General features: G+C 34.2%; 1 protein-coding gene across 1 annotated transcript in view; it reads left to right on the plus strand.

Annotated features, from left to right (window-relative positions):
* The first annotated feature begins 294 nt into the window (after nt 1–294).
* The window catches only part of LOC149800855 (protein amalgam-like), a 48859-nt gene continuing 25156 nt past the window's right edge, over nt 295–23997 (plus strand). The window contains exon 1 of the mRNA XM_089954227.1: nt 295–761. Within this exon, the coding sequence (XP_089810353.1) occupies nt 698–761 (64 nt within the window). The 5' untranslated portion in view covers nt 295–697. The remainder of the gene's footprint in view (nt 762–23997) is intronic.

Here is a 23997-nt window from a genome sequence, read left to right on the forward strand (position 1 = left end):
ATCCGATCGCACTTTACAACATATGTAGTGCTTTTGCATGTATCTCAGCTGTTTGTATTTTTTCCTTTTCATGTTGTTTCCAATGAAGCAAATGGATCGCATTTTCAATTCGATAAACCAATGAATGAATCAGTATACAGCGACTGCAGAGAGGCAAAGGATATGTTTAGCTGTTTTTTATCCCCTGACATTCCATATCAACTATCCCTAACTTTTTCAGCAGATGCGATGTTACCCAACGTGAATCATATTGGATTATTAAAAAACTCGAAGTTTGATTGATTGCATTGCAGTTCTCACTTCTGGCTTGTCACGGAGCATGTAACACACTGCCATCGCTTGTAGAACAGTATACAAGATAACTGGAAAACACCTGATCAAGCAAATGATTACAAGTTTCACGGATAGACACAGTTAAAATTAGACTCAGCACATACATTAATTTGGTCTATAAAAACAGGTTGCGAAAATTCCGTGGTTTTATTTTTTATGGATACATTTTTAATATAAATTAATCAGTGATTCAGAAATCACAGTTGTAGATCGTGTAGCAGATACAAAAGTTAACAACGTAAATAAGCGGCACGAGAAAACGTTTTGGTAGAACGTGTACTAATTTCGACTTGGTTGGATATATGCAATACTCTAGGGGAATTTCAAATTAGATGGATGCAAATAATGGATACATTCACTGTTTATGAGCTGTATTGACAAGAAGATGCGGCAATTTACTTTCATTGTAATTCTTGGATTTCTTCAAGGTAAAATAGTGTTTTGTATTATTTTTTCCTCACATTTTTACGTATTTTGGATTTGATACTTTTGGGGCAGGAAACCTTCGTATAAATAGCATTTCAATGTAAAATTCCGTTAAGCAGTAAATTAATTATCGTATGATTTGAAGGACATTTATTGCTTCTAGGTTAAGTTCTTTTTAAAACTATTTATTTATACCATTTACAAAATAAAAACAGTCAATATTTGTATGTTGCATAGCACAGATAAATGTGTACACTGATGTTGCATAGCACAGATAAATGTATACACTGATGTTGCATAGGACAGTTAATATGAACGTTTATGTTGCATAGCATAGTTATTTCATCATAAGATTTTCAACTGTCTGAACATAACCATGGCATATATCAAAGTTAGTAGTGGAATCTTTTGTAAGCATCCCTTACTCTGCGATGCCAAGGTCATGTGCAGAAATATGTAGATGTGTCCCATATGTATATATGGGATATTTTAAAGCCAGTTAGATCTGAATATGTATTGCTTCTAAAGGTCATGCTCGCAAAGGGTAAGTATAATGTCTCTAACGGCAACAATTGTACAATGGCTGTTTGTTATACATTTACCAACGGGACATTTTGAGGTAACCAGTCCCGTTTTTAGTAATGCACTAAACGTTACGATTCGCCTCTGCTTGTTTTATTGATAAAATGGGTATCGTTAATTGGATCAACAATATATGAATTAGTATAAAGTGCAGAAGCGATTGAACCAAGAATGTAACAGTTGTCTGAAGGACAATACGTCACACCAGACATCATGTATAATTTGATCTCTTGAAAAGTATGACGTTTTAGTACCAAACAATAGTGGACTGCGTCATCTAATTTTCTTTTAAATGCATAGCGAAATATTCTTCAAAGGGAGGCATAAATGTGGATAGTTATTCTATCTCTCCTATTGTACTATCCAATACCCTCGCTTAATTGTACTGTCCAATGCCCTCGCTTAAGTGTGGTTAGAGCATCCGCCTCGCATGCGGTAGGCCGCGATTTCGAACCCCGGCCTAGTTATAACAAAGACTTATAAAAATGGTACTAAACCGGCTTCGCTACGCGCTCAGCATTAAGAGGTTAGTATTAGGATTGGTCGGCGTGTGACTGGGTGAGACATCATGCTACATGTCTGCGGCATGATGCCCCAGTGTTAGACATCACTATAAACTGCCACACGGCAGACATCGTAGCGATATGACTTTAAAAATTGTTAAAACTACGATAAAAATCCAAACACACACACACACACAAACACACACTCGCTTAATTGTACTACCCAATATCTTCGCCTATTGTGCTACCCAATACCCTTGCCTATTGTAATACCCACTACCTTAGCCTATTGTACTATCCAATACTTTCGCCCGTTGGACAACCCAATACACTAGCCTATTCTACTACCCAAATCCTTAGCCTATTGTACTACCCAACACCATAACTTATTGTACTACCCATTACCCTCGCCTATTGCACTACCCAATACTCCGTAAATAGAGAGGAAGAATACAAATCGTACTCTGTAAAACTAACAAATTGTAATAAATTTGAGGTATGCGCCATTATTAATCCAAACTTACTCCTGAAAGAGATCGCTTCAGAAGATATGTTATGATGCTTTTTGTTATAAATAATAAATCGATTTTGTATTTCAATGTTGCAAGTGTTTATACATAGGTAAAATTCACAGAGATTTTCATATTTATTGTGTTAATTATAATGAGCATTCCTTTTTTATCCATAGCGCAATATATATATATATATATATATATATATATATATATATATATATATATATATATATATATATATATATATATATATATTCTTATTGTATATAATGTTAGGCAATGCGTAGATTTGCACAGAGCCGATAACATGAAGTTCCTAAATTTTACAATTGTTACGTGCTTAGGCTTTTACAAAAGGTAACAAGAAAAGAGTAAGGACAAGAAGCTTTGTATAATTTAACAAATAATTTATTTCCCTAAAAAAACTAGGTAAAATGAGAAAAAGAACTTATGGATCTACGAATGAAATCCTAAAAAATCCAAGAAGTCCTGTTATTAAAAAGTCCTAAATAAATCTGAGTTCGATTCCCGATGAAATCCCAAATTAAAAGCGATGACGTATGTTGTGGTCAGCGTCGTACTGATTTGTCAACAGTTCTTTGTTGAATCACAGAAAATAATATTCAAATTTGAATTCTGTATAAAATTTTCTTGTCGAAGAATTAATTTAGAGCACTAGTTTTACATGGAAAAGAATCACTTTATTTTTTTAAAAAACATAGCCCCAAAACTGGTCACAACATAAAACACTTTAACTTCTTAAGTGGTAAGGCAGAATAATTATACTTTCTCAAAACATCAAAAATAAGTCTAACAAGAACGCAAAACTTATACCCGGATGTGGGTCGATCCTCTCGAAAAACCAGAGTCTGTGGCAATTGCTACATGTTATTTGACACGTAGGCCAGATATGACCTTTACTGAAATCAATGGTTCTTACTAAAGGAATGTATAAAAAAAAAATTGAAAAGTGGGTAACCAGAAACTATCACTGGTTCTGAATCACGGTCAAGAACTACGTCAGCATTAGATACAATGTCTCTATAAAGTTGTTTACGTCAAAAATAAAAAACAGTCAAAACTAAACTCAATCCCTGTAAACAAAGTTACATTACAATAGCATGTAATGGAATTAAACAAAAATTAAAACTAACCAGCAAACAATGAAATTAAATCAAATATACATAACACAATAATATTAAGACAGTGACTCTTTGCAAATATATCTCCGTGATATAACGCTTCTGTTTTCATCATAATAGGAAAAGAGGTTTTTTATAGCACATTTCTAGCCCTGATAAATAACATTTTGTTGTTAGGTTTGGGTCACAGTGGAAACTTCACTAAGCGGTCGTATCCAACAGAGTCAGTCGTAGCTTCCTTAGACCAATATTCTAATGATTATAATTTTACAATTACGGAATTTTGATCTTTATTTTCTTTGGTTTTCTATTTAAATATCTGGCCTTAGCAACCTGGTAGTTTAATTCAGTAACAGATATTGCATCCGAATTTTGGTTGTCCCTCGTTTACCACGTCGTTTTCAAACATGAATATGTTGGTGATGATAGTTAAAATGTTATATTTAAATAATTCTATTATTTTTCCAGTTTTCCCCAACAAGCTTGTACTCTTTGTCCTGGAGTGCAATAACTACTGTATGGGTGTTAGCTGTATATCGAACAGAAACAGGTCATATACATTCAGTCATAGATAGTTTGCACGATTCATGTGGAAACAATATTGTAATATTTAAACTAGTTTTTGAATCCAACTGTTATTGTCCGGACTTCGTTTTATGGATTTGTTTGACACCACATCCTAACTCATTACATAAATATATATGAATGTCTTGATATTATTAGATACACTCATCCTAAATGTGAAACATAGAGGGGGTGACGGGGGAGTGAAGAAAAGATTAATTAAATATGAAAATACAAGTTTGAATAACATATATAATGCGGATTTATTTATTAAATGGGAAAAGTGATAAAAGTGATGTAACTATTGTGACTCTAGCTAATGCATTCAATTGTCACTAGGAAATATTTAATAAAATATATGCTGTAACGACATCCCGTTAAATCTTGTTACTGCGTAATTTAATTAAATGATACATTTTGAACTCCAACACCTGTTATCACTGCTACAATAAAGGAAAACAAACAGAGATACATTTATTAAGACTTTCTTTCCAAAGTGTTCTAGTAAATATGTTCTTTCAAAACGGCTCAACATTTTAATTTAAATTCAATATCTGAACTGTTAATATTGATGTAATATTACCAATGCAATCTTCTATAGAACATGAAAAGAAGAACTTCTGTCACGGTTAATCATTTCGTATTTTGGAATCTTAGAGGCTTAATAATAATAATAATAATAATAATAATAATAATAATAATAATAATAATAATGATGATGAAGATGATGATGATGAAGATGATAATAATGATAATAATAATAATAATAATAATAATAATAATAAGAAGAAGAAGAAGAAGAAGAAGAAGAAGGTTTTTAATTTCTGGTATGCATCATTTTGACATACCAATACTTTGAGCGTATCAAATTGTATTTCACCATGGGAGCAATAATATGCATTTAATGATGGTTTCAACGGCCTACACTTGCTTCTACAATTTCTGTGCTCAGTGATGAATTTCCAGCTATTAGTCATTTAATAATTAATGAATAAGTAAAAACAATTACATAAAATATCAAATTTCAGAATTTAATCTGCATTTTCCAAATGAATAAAATACGTTACACACTATTATTGAAATTCATCCCTCTCTCTCCAAAACTAAGGCAGCTAGAATCGTGACTGGTTCAAATGAATTACTATCTGTTTAGACTTTACATTGAAAAATACGATAATGGAGTCTTCAATCCTGACGACGAAAACACAGTAGCTGGCAAACCACTTAAAACAGCAAATGTTTCAAGCCCTCTCTTTCGCACATCTACGATTCCATAATATGTTACTGATATTGCTTGATATATGTTATGTAATGTAAACAAATTGCAATAAATATAAAAACACAAGATAGAACATGTCTTCACTATAACTCGCTTCTTTCTTGCGTCATTTGAGTACGTAACACACTATCGAATCCCATCAAAGCGACACAACAACATTCTTGTAATGAAACATCAATGGCATTCATCATATAGTTTTAAGTGTATATCATTGACATTCGTCTTAACCCTTCACTTTCTGTATTGATCAACTTGTAGTATGAACCAAAAATGTGTGAAATTCAGTACGTTTATACTGATAAATTTGGCTGCTTTTTTTTTTTTTTTTTTGCTTTTCAGATTTGTTCTGTAAAAGTGCATTTAAAATTTCTTCAAAATACCTTATGGTCTCTGTCTCTCTCTGACTCTCTGTCTCTCTCTCTCTCTCTCTCTCTGTCTCTCTCTCTCTGTCTCTCTCTGTCTCTCTCTCTCTCTCTCTCTCTCGGTCTAGTATGGTAAAATGGCTTGGATCAACCGTGAATGATATTCAGTGTTTGTTTACCTCCTGTTTTCCGTCATTTCGCTTTCACGTATTTGCCAGGGATCAGTAACTGTTCTGGACACTGGCCATGTAAAGTTTGTACAAATTTCACGTTTTAATATCAAAATTAGATTTTATTTATTTAATCAATTTGGATGGAAAAGAATGCAATAGATGCAGAACTAAATTTTGTTGGATGGACTTGGATGCAATGAGTTCATAACTCGAACAAATACACGGACTTTTATAAGCATATATATATATATATAAATTAGAAATGAAATTATTTGTTTATCAAATCCCTATCTATATTTCTTTTCAATTGACCTACATCGTAATATAATGTGATGGTTTCCAACGGAAAATCCTGTTTAACTATTAACAAGCCTGGTCATGAACTCTTCGTAGGTGAACAGTTTATTTACAACTTGCAAACATGAAGTAACGTTAGCTATGTAAACACACTGCCTACAACCTCCAATCACAGACAAAACCAACGTTCATCACACAATACAAGGTAAATATACATGACATAGACTAAATGTGTTGTTAGTCGTACTATTCATATTTTTACATTCCTGTATGCACGAAATTATGCGTGTAATTTCTACAGCGTATTATTGACTTGGTACGGGCTAGGCCAGGCTGCACAGTTTGCCTACAAATTTCATTATTCGTGTCCTTTCTACAGCGTATTATTTACTTGGTACACACTAGGTCAGGCTGCACAGTTTGCCTACAAGTTTCATTATTCGTGTCCTTTCTACAGCGTATTATTTCCTTGGTACACACTAGGCCAGGCTGCACAGTTGGCCTACAAGTTTCATTATTCGTGTCCTTTCTACAGCGTATTATTTACTTGGTACACACTAGGCCAGTCTGCACAGTTGGCCTACAAGTTTCATTATTCGTGTCCTTTCTACAGCGTATTATTTACTTGGTACACACTAAGCCAGGCTGCACAGCTGGCCTACAAGTTTCATTATGCGTGTAATTTCTACAGCGTATTATTGACTTGGTACACACTAGGCCAGGCTGCACAGTTTGCCTACAAGTTTCATTATTCGTGTCCTTTCTACAGCGTATTATTGACTTGGTACACACTAGGCCAGGCTGCACAGTTTGCCTACAAGTTTCATTATTCGTGTCCTTTCTACAGCGTATTATTTATTTGGTACACACTAAGCCAGGCTGCACAGCTGGCCTACAAGTTTCATTATGCGTGTAATTTCTACAGCGTATTATTGACTTGATACACACTAGGCCAGGCTGTACAGTTTGCCTACAAGTTTCATTATTCGTGTCCTTTCTACAGCATATTATTTACTTGGTACACACTAGGCCAGGCTGCACAGTTTGCCTACAAAATTTCATTATTCGTGTATGCTGGAGCTTGTTTGCGTTTCTCAGTTTATGTATTTATTTATTTTAATATGTTTTATTTTAATGCAAGTTTATGATAACTAAATACCGGACATTTGCGTACCAGATGAAATAATTATTATTTCAACATGAACTCCATCTAGCACCTGTAAAATAAATTATCGACATTACATATTCACATGTCATTAAGACATTAAATAATTGTGCAAATTTCATAATATTTAACAAAAAGGAAACCATAAATTTATTTAAAATTTAATGGATCGCTGAAATGACTTGAAAGGAATTCATGTTCAATATTTAACACGTAATTCTGTACCATTTTATTCTGCTCATTTAACATTTAGATCATTAATCCAATATGTTTCTCCACGGAGATCTATACTGATCAATGACAAATTGGTCCCTATGGCCATATTTCCTACAGAGTCTGCTTTGTCCGAACAGTTATGTCGACTAATGCATGTTTTGACAACATACAAACCAATATTTGTCAAGGACATTTTAGAGAAATTGGTCTAAATTGTTAGATATCGACGTAACAATAAACTGTCCTATGTTTACTTTTGCGTAGAAAATCAGACTTGGGGGAAGTAAAGTCGAAATATTATTAATATGATATTGATTTGTACATCCAACTTGGTCTGCGTATTTATTTCTCTTGTGGTTAAATCGTGGCACTTACGAACTGATATTAGCGTTATCTCTAAATAGTGAGCCGCTAACACTGTACTTTCGAAGAGTGCAATGATAGATATAAAATATGATCTTAAGAAAGTAATGCAAAAGTGGGATGAGGTTGCTCTTGTTTACTTTATGTAAGACAGCGATACTTCGGTCGAAATGAGATCATGCGAAGTTAAATATACAATATTTTAAATCTAAATAATAAATGTCTTTAAATCAAGAGAAATTGTCTAGTGTCAAGAATAATCACGTAAAATGTATGTAGAAATTAGGTAATTTAATGCATATTTATGTTCTTTTTTGTAAATATTTATCTGTTCATACCTGGAAAGAGTGCCTTTTAAATCGAAACTTACTTTTATTCTTGAACCAATACTTGATAATTAAATAACTGAAATATAAAAATCAACAGTGATATAGTTTACGTTTGTGAAACAAACTACAAAATCTTATTTAACATTTAAAGACCAGCTCTAGATGTTTGAAGCAAATACATCGATATTTGTGAGTGTCATCTTTCAGCAACAAACCGAACTTTGTTAATTGGAAATAAACAAAACTAGCACTGGATATTTCTTATTACTGTAATAATTTACTTGGAAAGAATATAATGCTTTTGAAAACTGACCAAGCAAATAATTGGGACGTATGCTTTCAATATCATGTACCTAAATATTCTTGACGTCTTGAATACAAATGTTAATGTTTCACTAACAAAATACATAAATAAATTAAAACAGTGTTTATTTCAAAAGTACGACGCCAAAAGAAAATTACATCATCAATATTAGAACGATACCATCAAAATACTACAACAACAGCTTGCAGTGTACATTTTAATGTTTTCTTTTTAATCAGTATACATTTTAGTGTTTGCCCTATGCTCAGTAGACATTTCAGTGTTTGCCCTATAATCAGTATACATTTTAAGGTTTGCCCTATAATCAGTATACATTTTAAGGTTTGCCCTATAATCAGTATACATTTTAAGGTTTGCCCTATAATCAGTATACATTTTAAGGTTTGCTTGTAATCAGATAATTCTGCCTGGGTAAAAACGATCTAAATCATTGACACTTCAACAACAGTACACCAGAAGAGAAAGACTCATAATTCAATGCACTTGTACAAAATGGCATTCAGTGGCAGGTTATTTTATGCAATCAATGGCATGTCTATCATATCAATCCAACAGCAACAATGACTCGATTTATATCGCTGATCCAGAAGTTGCTTCATAATTTCTCATTGATTAATTTGCGTGGCTAATCCGGTACTATATTTGTAATTGCTCATTAATTCAATTTTCGTGTCTAATGCGGTAGTAACTTCATACTCGTTTAATGATTCAATTTGCGTGACTAATCCTATACTAACATCGCATTTACTTATTGTACTCATGCTATGTAGGCATCTTTTAATTTGGTAAAGAGGTCTCAAATACTTACACAACAATAATTCAAAAATCGTTTGTGAATCGATGAAAGTAAATTATAATGGTAAATGGACATATATGTTGTTTTTTTCTGCCATGTTGGTTCTTTTGTTCTGTTTTCTGTTTTGTTCTTTTTTCACTTTTTGCTTTCTTCGTTGTTTCTAAACAACGCCATGGCATGCCTTTTTAAACAGAATGTATGTGTACATAAGTTTGATGTTTGATCAGTACAAGTTGGATGTGTGTCTCTGCATTGAGTTAAGAACTGTAATGAAATGATAGGGCATGCTTACTGATAAAACAGTTGTTATGTTCAGTCCATCTTTTTAAAGAGTGGATGAAAGCCGTAGTCGGTCGATGATCATACTGTCTCCATTAAAGCAAGTTAACAGATTCTAACATGCTGGATGTTGGAAGCTGGCGACGCATCAATTTCATGCTTTGTTCTTAGACAACGTAAACTAGCTTTCATGATGTTTAACGCGGTATTAATGTCAACCTTGTAACTGAAAACAAATATGTTTAAAATTGTGAATTATAACCTGGCAAGCAGCGGAATACTTCTAAGTTTATTATAACCAGTACCTGAACCTTGTTTACGACTGGGGCAATTATATAGCACTGTGTCAAATTCACAGTTTAATAGTTTGTATTTTTAAAGCATCGTGATCGCGTCATCTGCTTATACATAGACTCATTTCATTAATCCCATCAACACCGTCAGTTATCAGAATATGTCTTCTTGTGTGATCTGGATTGCCACAGTAGTAACATATAACGCCATTAACTCTTCCCAAAAGGAAAAATATCTACAGCCCGTCTAGCCTGTGGATTATGCTCATTTGTAGTAAATCGTTCGTGTGCTCCTCACGTCCAAATGGTATGCTGAACAGATACTGAAATATGTGAAACAAAGTGGAGAAGCGGTATTAATGTGTTATGTAATCGAATGACAATTTGCTGTGTATTGTTTCTAGACACGCTGATCGTTGAGTTTAGGTTAAGTCAGCTTCAGACGCTCTTGTATCTTCATGCTGGATTGCACAATAGATAACAATGGATAACAATGGATAACACTGGATAGCAATGGATAACACTGGATAACAATGGAAAACAAAGGACATTAATTGATACATTTACATAATAAGGATGAGAACGATATGAAGCAGAACACTATTTTACAGGACTTTAGTGTCCCTTCAACATATATTTCCGTATGAAACTATGCTGATTATAAAGAAGATTATTGAAACATTCTGCGCATTCCACTCCATCCCGGTCAATCGTCCTATGTTAGAGACTTTAGAACTAGGAAGTAACATGGGTCGGAATGCTACTAGTCCAATCACCAGCCATATTGATCTAAAATAATGATTACGTCCGTCATCAATATTTGCATTCGTTATGCAAATATGACTTACACCAAATAGGTTCGTGTAATAAGGGAGCAGAAACTCTCGTTATCGAAATTTGGATGGGTCCGAGTGCAGGTGTTCCTCAAAACTTGGCAAGGTTCGGAATACGATTGAACTTCATCCCAAGACTTTTCTTAGGTTTTTGCAATGCATCTATCTCCCTGCTTCTGGCAGCAGCTTCTTGTCTCAGTTACTCTGGGGAGAACATTCTCAACGAAATGTCTTTAGTGACTGGTATGTAAGTCTTGTTGGTTCTGTGCTATGTTACCATGCACGTAGTCTTGCTCCGAAACTTATATGACATCTTAGTTCAAATAATAGGTGCGTATGTGGTGTAAAAAGGAAGGTACTTATATGCATCTGTTATTAATATGCTGCTTACATTCAACTAAATTGTCTATTCTTCTGACAGTTCTTAGTTATGACTCTGGAAAAATAACAACATAATTCAGTCCTTTAATTCCTCTATCTACAACATCCTGTCATTATCCGCAGTCATTCTCGATGTGTCTGATAGTACTTATTGGATTGTGTAGTTGTAAGCCTCATACGCTTTCTCGTTAAGACAACATATCGGTTACAACACTAACTAAGCCATATTCGATAAACACAGTTGAATTATTCTTTCCGGTGACACTACATCAAACACCCCTTCTGAGATCTATTTCAATGCCATAATTTCATACCTGCTATAATGACGTGCTTCTTTTGAATTGGCAGTAAAAAAATGGGGGGGGGGGGGTGATTCCTGGTTTGTAAATCTGCATATTGATCATCTAATAATCTAAAAGCCAAAAAAGGTTTATTATTTATCGATGCGAGAAGCAGGTATTCATTTATTCTGTGAATCAAAAATAGTAAATAGTACATTTTGAATTCGTTCGACTATTCACTCTGGTACAGACAAATTAGTGTTAAACGAATGCATTACATGTTTAACAACAGTTGGGCCGTATGTACACTGGTATGTAAATTTACGATTCATTGATATATGCAAACAGTCTCCAATATAACGCTTTTGAAAGAGGCTACATCAAATCATCGGGGCTTGACAATGTGTGTGTGTGTGTGTGTGTGTTTGTCTGTGCGCGTGCGTGCGCGTGTGTGTGTGCTATATTATGAATTCTATAAAGGACGTATTGCATTGTGTTTTGCTTTGAAATGTTAAAATTAAATTGCATTCTTGATTATTTCAACAATACACAATTTTTGTTGGACGTATGTAATCATCAAGTGATAAAGTACAAATAGGCCAGTTGGACGTATTTAATCATCAAGTGATAAAGTACAAATAGGCCAGTTGGACCTATTTAATCATCAGTTGATAAAGTACAAATAGGCCAGTTGGACGTATTTAATCATCAAATGATACAGTACAAATAGGCCAGTTGTACGTATGTAATCATCAGTTGGTAAAGTACAAATAGGCCAGTTGGACGCACCTAATCATCAGTTGATAAAGTACAAATAGGCCAGTTGGACGTATTTAATCATCAAATGATAAAGTACAAATAGGCCAGTTGGACATATTTAATCATCAGTTGATAAAGTACAAATAGGCCAGTTGGTCGTATTTAATCATCAGTTGATAAAGTACAAATAAGCCAGTTGGACGTATTTAATCTTCAGTTGATAAAGTACAAATAGGCCAGTTGGACGCACCTAATCATCAGTTGATAAAGTACAAATAGGCCAGTTAAACATATTTAATCATCAGTTGATAAAGTACAAATAGGCCAGTTGGACGTATGTAATCATCAGTTGATAAAGTACAAATAGGCCAGTTGGACGTATTTAATCATCAAATGATAAAGTACAAATAGGCCAGTTGGACATATTTAATCATCAGTTGATAAAGTACAAATAGGCCAGTTGGTCGTATTTAATCATCAGTTGATAAAGTACAAATAGGCCAGTTGGACGTATTTAATCTTCAGTTGATAAAGTACAAATAGGCCAGTTGGACGCACCTAATCATCAGTTGATAAAGTACAAATAGGCCAGTTAGACATATTTAATCATCAGTTGATAAAGTACAAATAGGCCAGTTGGACGTATTTAATCATCAACTGATAAAGTACAAATAGGCCAGTTGGACGTATGTAATCATCAGTTGATAAAGTGCAAATAGACCAGTTGGACGTATTTAATCATCAAATGATGAAATACATGCATAAGCTTTATAATCTATGTATTCATAGACTATATCATATAATGTTCTATATAATATCTGTGACACATTTTGCAAACGAACAGTTACTGACATTTGCTACACACAACTCTCAGCTGCAAGGACAGCCTTGTAAATGTTTTTTCGGCATCAAGGAAACATTTTGTACCAGCAAATACTCTTTGGAGAAATGATAGATCTTTCTCTGCAAATGTATTTGAAACTTTTATTTTTATGATTCTGATAAATCTAGAGATCACAGTTAGTTTAGCTAGTGGTATAGAGACTCGGTCCTCACACATGTGACTAGACGTAAGACGTCAGTGATTATTAAATGCGAGCATATTTGACCACTCGGCCACGTGGGTCCCCTTTAGAGACAGACAATTCAAGAACATGTAGCTAGTGTTATGGAGACAGTCAACATAAGATAGTTAGCTTGTGTTATGGAAACAGTCGTCAGAAGACACTTTAGCTAGTATTATAAAAATTTAAACAAAAGGTAGTTTAGCATGTGTAATGGGAACAGTCAACATAGGATAGTTTAGCTAGTGTTATGGAGACAGTCAATAGAAGCTAGTGTTATGGACACATTCAACATAAAATAGTTTAACTGTGATATATAAACAGTCAACAGAATATATTTCAGCTAGTTTATTAAAGGTTCAGCTAGTGTTCTGGACTCGGTCAACAGAAGATAGAATACCTTGAGGTAGTCGACAGAAGATAGAATACCTTGAGGTAGTCAACAGAAGATAGAATACCTTGAGGTAGTCAACAGAAGATAGAATACCTTGAGGTAGTCAACAGAAGATAGAATACCTTGAGGTAGTCAACAGAAGATAGAATACCTTGAGGTAGTCAACAGAAGATAGAATACCTTGAGGTAGTCAACAGAAGATAGAATACCTTGAGGTAGTCAACAGAAGATAGAATACCTTGAGGTAGTCAACATAAAATAGTTGAGCTAGTATAATAAGGACAGGCAACAGAAGATAGCTGAGCTAGTGTCCTGGACTCAGTCAACAGAAGATAGCTGAGCTAGTGTCCTGGACTAAGTCAACAGAAGATAGCTGAGCTAGTGTTCTCGACTCAGTCAACAGAAGATAGCTGAGCTAGTGTCCTGGACTCAGTCAACAGAAGATAGCTGAGCTAGTGTTCTCGACTCAGTCAACAGAAGATAGCTGAGCTAGTGTCCTGGACTCAGTCAACAGAAGATAGCTGAGCTAGTGTTCTCGACTCAGTCAACAGAAGATAGCTGAGCTAGTGTCCTGGACTCAGTCAACAGAAGATAGTAGAGCTAGTGTTCTCGACTCAGTCAACAGAAGATAGCTGAGCTAGTGTCCTCGACTCAGTCAACAGAAGATAGCTGAGCTAGTGTCCTGGACTCAGTCAACAGAAGATAGCTGAGCTAGTGTCCTGGACTCAGTCAACAGAAGATAGTAGAGCTAGTGTTCTCGACTCAGTCAACAGAAGATTGCTGAGCTAGTGTTCTGGAGACAGTCAACATAAGATAGGTGAGCTAGTGTTTTGGAGACAGTCAACAGACAATAGTTGAGCTGTTGTTCTGGACTCAGTCAACATAAGATAGTTGAGCTAGTGTTCTGGACTCGGTCAACAGAAGATAGGTTAGCTAGTGTTCTGGACAGTGAACATACGATAGTTGAGCTAGTGTTTTGGACTCAGAACATACGATAGGTGAACTAGTGTTCTGGACTCAGTCACATAAAATAACTGAGCTAGTGTTCTGGAGACAGTCAACAGAAAATAGTTGAGCTAGTGTTATGGAGACAGTCAACGTAAGATAGTTGAGCTAGTGTTCTGACTCAGTCAACGGAAGATAGGTGAGCTAGTGTTCTGGACTCAGTCAACAGAAGATCGGTGATCTAGTGTTCTGGACTCAGTCAACAGATGATAGTTGAGCTAGTGTTATGGAGATGGTCAACAGAAGTTAGTTGAGCTAGTATAATGGGAACAGCACACAGAAGTTAGTTTAGTCAGTGTTCTTTAGACATAGAGTTGAAGTATGTACGATATATCACAGATAGTCATACAGTAGTGTCCGTTGTTTTAAATACGTTACATTTAGATTGGAGCTTAACGTAAATTAAAGTCATTCAATATGAGATTTTCCCTCAACCTAATCCAAATTGTTGATTCTATCTTTACCGACAGTAGCTAATCAGTGGAGGTTAATCGTAGTATATCATATGCTCGTTGATTGGAAAAATTACTCTGTTTGTAGTATCAAGGGTTTAAAATGACGTCGGTATATAATCACATCAAACATTTATGAGTGCCAATGATAAAGACGACCGTAATTGATCAACATTTTATTTCATATTTCCTGAATACGTTTGCAACAAAATCATAGACGAAAACGAAGTGTTTTTCATTCAGAGTTTTTAGATATAGATTTGTTTCAAGAGAGCAATACTTAATTAGTAAATACATTGGAATTGAACATGCATGTGATTTTGATAAAATGAGATAAAAGCCATAGTGGTTATTTTCACATACATTTAATTTATCGATTTAGACCAAAAATAATGAAATATATTTAATTTTAATTACCTTGGACAGTTAGTGGCATCTTCTTTCATTGCCAAATATTTTAGCATGCTATACATTACTTTGGGAAAAAAATCCATTGCTCTCCTTTACGAAATAGCTTATTTACCTTTCAACTATGTACAACCCAAAACGCTATTGATTGCAGGACGAAATGACGTCTTTACATTTAAACGATGGAAAAACCAAAGCTATATTGTTTACAGGACGAGACGAAATAGCTTATGTAGATTTCAACAATGAACACCAAAAACCATTGTTGATTACAGGACGAAATAGCATATGTAGACTTCAACAATGGACACCAAAAACCATTGTTGATTACAGGACGAAATAGCTTATGTAGATTTCAACAATGGACACCGAAAAACATTGCTGATATCAGGACGAAATAGCTCATTCACATTTCAACGATGGACAAAACAAGTCTATTGATTCTAGGACGAAATAGCTTATTTACATTTTAACGATGGACACCCAAAAACTCTAATGATTACAGGACGAAATAGCTAATTTACACTCCAACGATGGACAGCACTAAAGTCTTCTGATTACAGGACGCAATGCCTTTATAATTCGACTATAGACACCCCAAAATATTATTGCTTACACGGTGAGATAAGTTATTTACACTTAAATGATAAACAACCCAAAACTCTAGTGACGACAGGACAAAATGACGTATTTACAATTCAGTGATGGACAACCCGAAACTATAATGAGAACAAGACGAAATATTTTACATTTCAAAATTTTATTGAGGTCAGGAATGAATGGTGTATTTACACTGCCACGCTGGACAACCCCAAGACTCGAGTACATGAAGAAATGACGTATTTACACTACAACGATGGAAATCTGAAAACAAATACCATGCAATCGGAATATATTATTAGCTGACACGTCATTATATTCTATAAGATTTAGTTTGCTTTGCTGTAACAATATTGTCACGTTAATATGGAATGTTGACACGTGTTAAAAACAAGAATACCCTTGTCATGCATTGTCAGTCTCCTTGGTTGTTGTATGTATTATCAGTCACCATGGTTGTTGTATGTGCTCAATAAAACCGATTTGCATGGCCTGAATTGACCATAGTAATGTCCCTAGCAGTAAATACATTGTCGCAGCAGTCCGTATATTCCATTTTTCACCGAATCAATAACCGTGGTTAATTTATTTCTCATTTGTTGTATGTAAAGCACTGAATAATGTGTGTGTGGGGAGGGGTGGGGGTGGGGCTCTGGAAAACCTGTTTCCGATACTATCTAACGTAAGTGTCGTGTTTTAACATATGTAGTGAAAGGAGAGACTGCCGAAGCATTTCATGCAACGTAAACGATAACTATTTTGATGCATTTTATTTTGAACTTTCCTAGCTTATAAATATGAACGGTATGTTAAAACATCACCTAGCTTATAAACACGAACCCCTTGTTGAAACGTCAGTTTCCTTGTTGACATGATTTTGTTCCAGTAATCTTGTGACATTTCATGTATTTTGACGTTTCAACGACCATTTACTGTATTATTAAGGACACATCGCTTAGACTGGATGATCTTGTGTTTAAACACTACTCCATCTTGGGTACGATATATGTTTCTAAAGAGAGACTGCAAAACATTTCATGAGAATAGTTGAAGCAGTAGAAAGCTACATAAAAATCGCAGTCTAGACCCTGAGTCATAAATAGGAGACAAAGACTAATTGGAATTCCAAATCTAAACACTGAGTCATGAATACGAGCCAAATGTTAATTGGAATTCCAAATCTAGAGAGTTGTGAGTAAGAGCCAAATATTAACTGGAATTCCTAACCTAGACATGACACAGTGTCATGAATAAGACGGAATTGTTAATTGTTATTCCTAATCTAGACAATGAGTCGTGAATAATAGCCAAATTTTAATTGGAATTTCCACTCTAGACACCGAGACATGAATAATAGCCAAATGTTAATTGCAAATCCTAATCTAGATACTAAGTCATGAGTAAGAACCAAATGTTAATTGGAGTTCCAAATATAGACCCTGAATCAAGAGAAAGATCCGAATGTTAACTGGAGTTCCCACTAGAGACCCGGAGTCATGACTATGAGCCAAATGATAATTGGAGTTCTCAATAAAGACCTAGAGTCATGATTACGAGCCAAATGATAACTGGAGTTACCGATATATACCCTGAGTCATGAGCAAAAGCCAATTGTTAATTCGAGATAAAATATGCTTAAGAAGGTCGTATTATCATCTACATTTTTATGCATTTATTATTTATATGTTTTGGATGAATGGTAAGACATTTTTGTCTGGCTGAATATGTCACGTGTTTATTACAGACAGAGTTTGTTACAGTCTCAGATTTATGATGAAACTTCCCATTGTACTAAAAGAAAGAACGAGGGTAGTACTCTGGTTCCGCTTAAGTTTTTACCTTTTCTACCTGAAACCAAAAATTAACAGTAAATTAAAAATACAAACACCTCAGAAGAAAGTCGATATATTGTCACAAAAGGTTTAGATTCCCGAAGTTTCAGCTTACTGATATCAGCAATGTGAGCTCCCTTTTCATGGCGGGATTAGTATTTGCTGTTAGTCTGTGATTTGCTTCCAATTGATCTGAAACTGTTCAAATTACATGAAAACCCATTATACAACATTGTGCATGAACGTGGGTGCTTTTGTTGAGAAAAATATGTTTCCTATTGCTGTTAGTTACACTGCACACATTAACACTTGTCAAGTCAATTTACCCAAACTGATTTTTATTTGTTTGATATCGATCTTATCCACAAGTGGTCTACTTTTATTAGTGACGGACAATAAAAACTGTGCCCACATATTGTCAATATTTAACTGATTTTAAAAACAACATGGTTTACAAATTAACATAACTGAGCAGCCTACATTTACTTGCGCTAATCAATCAAGGTCAAATAGACGTACAAATAGACGGCCAAATAGGCGTACAAATAGACGGCCAAATAGACGTACAAATAGACGGCCAAATAGACGACAAAAAAAACGTACAAATACCAAGTTGAATCCTGCACATGCGATTAGTGAGAAATGTACAACTGCTATTTAGCGTGTTTGGGGTAATTCCTATGTGTATGCTAAGATTTAGCAGATATATCTTATTCATTCTAACAAGTAAGATTCTTCATTTCATAAGTGTCTTTGATGAGGTGATTTTGATCAACACGCTTTGACGTTTGCGATGACAATAACGACATCTCGAGTGCATGGTTGAGTAGAAGATAAAACAAATAGTGGGCAAAGTTTGATATGAAAGTCAGACTGTGTTTTATTATATAGGAATCGCAAACTGTTTTCCGCATCATCTTTATCTCTCTTTGCGTGAGTCATATGGAATGCATTTGCACAATTACTGAGTCATATGGAATGCATTTGTACAACGTAATGAGTCATATGGAATGCATTTGTACAACGTACTGAGTCATATGGAATGCATTTGTACGTATTGAGTCTTATGGAATGCATTTGTACAACGTATTAAGTCATATTAAATGCAGTTGTGTAATGTATTGAATCATATGGAATGCATTTGTACAAAATATTGAATCATGGGGATGCATTTGTACGTAATGAGTCAATTAGAATGCATTTTGTACAACGTATTGAGTCATATGGAATGCATTTGTACAACGTATTAAGTTATATGGAATGCGGCTGTACAACGTATTAAGTCATAAAATTTGCACAGCATTTGTACAGCATAATGAGTCATACGGAATGCATTTGTACATATTGAGTCATATGGAATGCATTTGTACAACGTATTATGTCATATGGAATGCAGTTGTGCAATATCTTGAGTCATATAAAATGAATTGTCACAGGGGATGTATTTGTACGTAATGAGTCAAATTGAATGCATTTGTACAACGTATTGGGTCATAAGGAATGCATTGGTACAACGTATTGAGTCATACCGAATGCAGCTGTACAATGCATTGAGTCATATGAAATGAAGTATTATATATTGAGTCATATGGAATGTATTCGTACAACATACTGAGTCATATGGAAGGCAGATTTACAACACATTCAGTCGGTTTATAAATATATTCATGTGCTTACAAGATTATTTATCGTGATATCTTAGTCTGTGATATATAAGGCATATCATTGCTGGATTTCGAACCCCGTATAAATAGCAATATACCAACGAAATTTGGTCACTTGTTTAGTAATGTACATATCTAGTCTGGACAATTTATAAAAATCTCTTATAGGAACATTGCAGTCGCTAATAAGTGAGTATTCAAATTCTTTCATTTGGGTTTATCATTAACGTTTCTTCAGATGGTTGCATGGCAAGAAGGTTTTGAGACGGCAAATATCATGAATATTGTGCGAAATATCAAAAACAAATGGTAAGAATGTCCCTCATGAGAGACGGTAAAAACAACCAGGTCTCGGTAGAGTTGTCCTGGGTTCATATCTTGAATTGATTCATTAAGGAAGTCCTGAGAACTGGGTGTACCCTTATTTGTGCATTTTCAAGCTAAAGGCTGGGAGTTTCATGCCACATAAATTACCCTAGAATTATGTTCTAATAGTGTCGTGTAGGTAGCATATTCTATTGGTCCATACAAGCTAGCATTATCACTAGACTTTACTCAAAATAGGACTGTATAATTTCTATACACTTTAACCGAATACATTTTATTTTGCTGTATCTAATATGGTCGCCGGATTTTTAAAAAAGTCTCAGCCATCAAGCAGAAGTCTTCAAGCTAGTAATACAACCAACATGGCACCAGCCACTTATATCTATCTATCTATCTATCTATGCATGCATGCATGCATGCATGCATACATACATACATACATACGTACATACATACATACATACATACATACATACATACATACATATTCCTCCTTACACCGGATTTGAACCCTTAAAAATAAATCCACATTTGATAAGAATCTTAGGGCCACAAAATATTGCCCATGATAACAATAGCTAAATTTGCAACGCAAAAATGTGGCCATAGTTTTTATTACTGTCATATTTCGCAATGGGATTTTATGACAGTACGACTTCTATTGCCATTGGTGATTTGTCTTCTGGAAACTAAATCATCGTCTAACTCACTTTTGTCCATTATTTGTTTCTGCCGAAAGTAATCAACTATTTGATTAAAAATGTCGAATCTGTCTGAAAACTGACAGCAAGAATGCAGTCTTTGTATTACTTGATTTTCAGCCAGTTTGATGTGCTTGCTATTTAATTGCTATAAATATATAGATTGAAAGAAAGACAGAGCTCCTCTTCTTCAACAAGCTGAGTCAGTGTCGATCAGATGCTTGGAAATCAGATTAAGTCATCCTCTTAGAATAAAAGGATGCATTGCTAAGGGTGTAATCCTCTTCATCATTGTTGAAGATTGCCATGTAATCCAACTTGATTAACCACTTGATGCATTTTGCATTCCGTGCATGCTTTATCAAAGCAAACAGTGGAGATATGTTTTGCTTTTGTCATGATTATTTGCTTTATACTTGATATTGACAGAAAAACTGCTTGTAGATGACAAATAACAGTGATAATTTAAGTACAGGTTTAGCAGTCTACAGTTCATATTAAAAATTCAAGTAAATGCATGTAAGTGACTGTATGATCAGTTTCAACAACTCTACAGATCCTAGCAAAGTATTGGACACATTATGAAGAATAGAGGATTAAAGACGTCAAATAACAATCAATAGAGAAAGAAAAACTAAAGTTATGATGAATAGAGAATGTCAGCTATAAATAAACATGAATCGATGATGACATATATAAACTTATAGTGAATAGAGGATGAACAATGTCAGATTATAATGAATCGAGGAAGAAAATTATAAATCAAAATGAATATAGGATGAAACATATCACGTTATAATGAATAGAGGAGAAAAAAATATCACGTTATAACGAATAGTGGATGAAAAATATCATGGTATAACGATTAGAGGATGAACAATATCACGTTATAACGAATAGTGGATGAAAAGTATCACGTTATAACGAATAGAGGATGAAAAAATCACGTTATAACGAATAGAGGATGAACAATATCACGTTATAACGAATAGTGGATGAAAAGTATCACGTTATAACGAATAGAGGATGAAAAAATCACGTTATAATGAATAGCGGATGAAAAAATCACGTTATAACGAATAGAGGATGAACAATATCACGTTATAACGAATAGAGGATGAACAATATTACGTTATAACGAATAGTGGATGAAAAATATCACGTTATAACGAATAGTTTAGATGTGGTCGATCAGTGTTGAAGTACATGCTGTTACTGGTGTAGGAACTTTGATTACCTGTGTAAGGTCGTGTAGTTGTATCATTTATGGCCATGATTTCAGAATATATAAATAATTTGATGTAATAATGTCCATTTGATGTAATGTAAAATATCGCTAAGGCGTAACAACATTCTTTGTAGTAAACAGCAAATGATTTATTATATGGGATCTCATTTAAAACTATTATTATCCTACTTGTTAGTGTTAATATGTATTTATTGCATTATCCCTACTTGTTACCATGTAACTATTTATGTATTACAGTGTCCCTACTTGTTACAATACCACTATGTATGTATTACATTGTCCCTACTTGTTACAATACCACTATGTATGTATTTCATTGTCCCTACTTGTTACAATACCACTGTTTATGTATTACAGTGTCCCTACTTGTTACAATACCACTATGTATGTATTACAGTGTCCCTACTTGTTACAATACCACTGTTTATGTATTACAGTGTCCCTACTTGTTACAATACCACTATTTATGTATTTCATTGTCCCTACTTGTTACAATACCACTATTTATGTATTACAGTGTCCCTACTTGTTACAATACCACTATGTATGTATTACAGTGTCCCTACTTGTTACAATACCACTGTTTATGTATTACAGTGTCCCTACTTGTTACAATACCACTATTTATGTATTTCATTGTCCCTACTTGTTACAATACCACTATTTATGTATTTCATTGTCCCTACTTGTTACAATACCACTATTTATGTATTACAGTGTCCCTACTTGTTACAATACCACTATGTATGTATTTCATTGTCCCTACTTGTTACAATACCACTATTTATGTATTACAGTGTCCCTACTTGTTACAATACCACTATGTATTTATTTCATTGTCCCTACTTGTTACAATACCACTATTTATGTATTTCATTGTCCCTACTTGTTACAATACCACTATTTATGTATTACAGTGTCCCTACTTGTTACAATACCACTGTTTATGTATTACAGTGTCCCTACTTGTTACAATACCACTGTTTATGTATTACAGTGTCCCTACTTGTTACAATACCACTATTTATGTATTTCATTGTCCCTACTTGTTACAATACCACTATGTATGTATTACATTGTCCCTACTTGTTACCATATAAATATTTATGTATAAAATTGACCCTACATTTTACAATATAACTATTTATGTATTACATTGTCCTTACTTGCTATCATATCACTATTTATTTATTACATTGTTCCTACTAGTTACAGTTTCATTGCTTATTTTCAAAAATAAACACGTCTTTTATTTTTCTATGACTTCCAAATGCATTCCAAGGGAGAAGGCTTTATTATATTAAATAAACAAGTGTTTCATTTTTCTATAACTTCCGAATGCATTCCAAGGGAGAGGGCTTTATTATATTTCGACAAATGAGAGGAAAAAAACATTTATTCAGTAGTAATGTTGAAACTCAAATAACGTCGATAGAAAAACCACACTGTGTTAGCTTTTAACTGCCGAGATAAATTCAGCCAGATAATTACGTTGTTTTCCTTTACTCGTTATTTTTTTTTCCCTTTGTAATTTATTTTGTTAGTATTGGCTTAAATGATTTTAATTGGAGTTTACATATAGAACTAGAATGTTTGGGTAAATACGCATAAAGTTTATAAATTATGTATGCATTTATGCTGAATGTATTTAATTTTCGGTATACAATAAATTTTAAACATGTATGATGTAGACGGGGTTGGGGTGGTAGCGGCATATTTTTAAACCTGAATGGTTTTAGATGAAGTAATTAAGAATGAAAAAGTAATATATCGACCATCAAAAATTGTTATTTAAAGAGATTAGATGTTCTTTATTTCTTAATCCCGAAGAATATTTTCTCGATAATCTAACACGATACGATGTTGTTGTTGTTATAGGGTTTAACGTCATTTTCAACACAAGATAGGCTATACTTAGCAACCAGTATTAGTGGTGGAGGAAGAACCCGGGAAATCCCTGGAAAGAACCACTACCCACGAAAAGCTAGTGGCATGCTTTCTCACGCACCCACACTAGCCGAGTCCGAGATTCGGCCCCACGCAGACAGAGGTGAGATGGCAGTGATCCGTAACGGTGAGTGCTTTAGACCACTCGGCCACTCGAG

Source organism: Sinohyriopsis cumingii, chromosome 4, assembly GCF_028554795.1.
Source record: "Sinohyriopsis cumingii isolate HCF-2022 chromosome 4, ASM2855479v2, whole genome shotgun sequence".
Taxonomy (NCBI): domain Eukaryota; kingdom Metazoa; phylum Mollusca; class Bivalvia; order Unionida; family Unionidae; genus Sinohyriopsis; species Sinohyriopsis cumingii.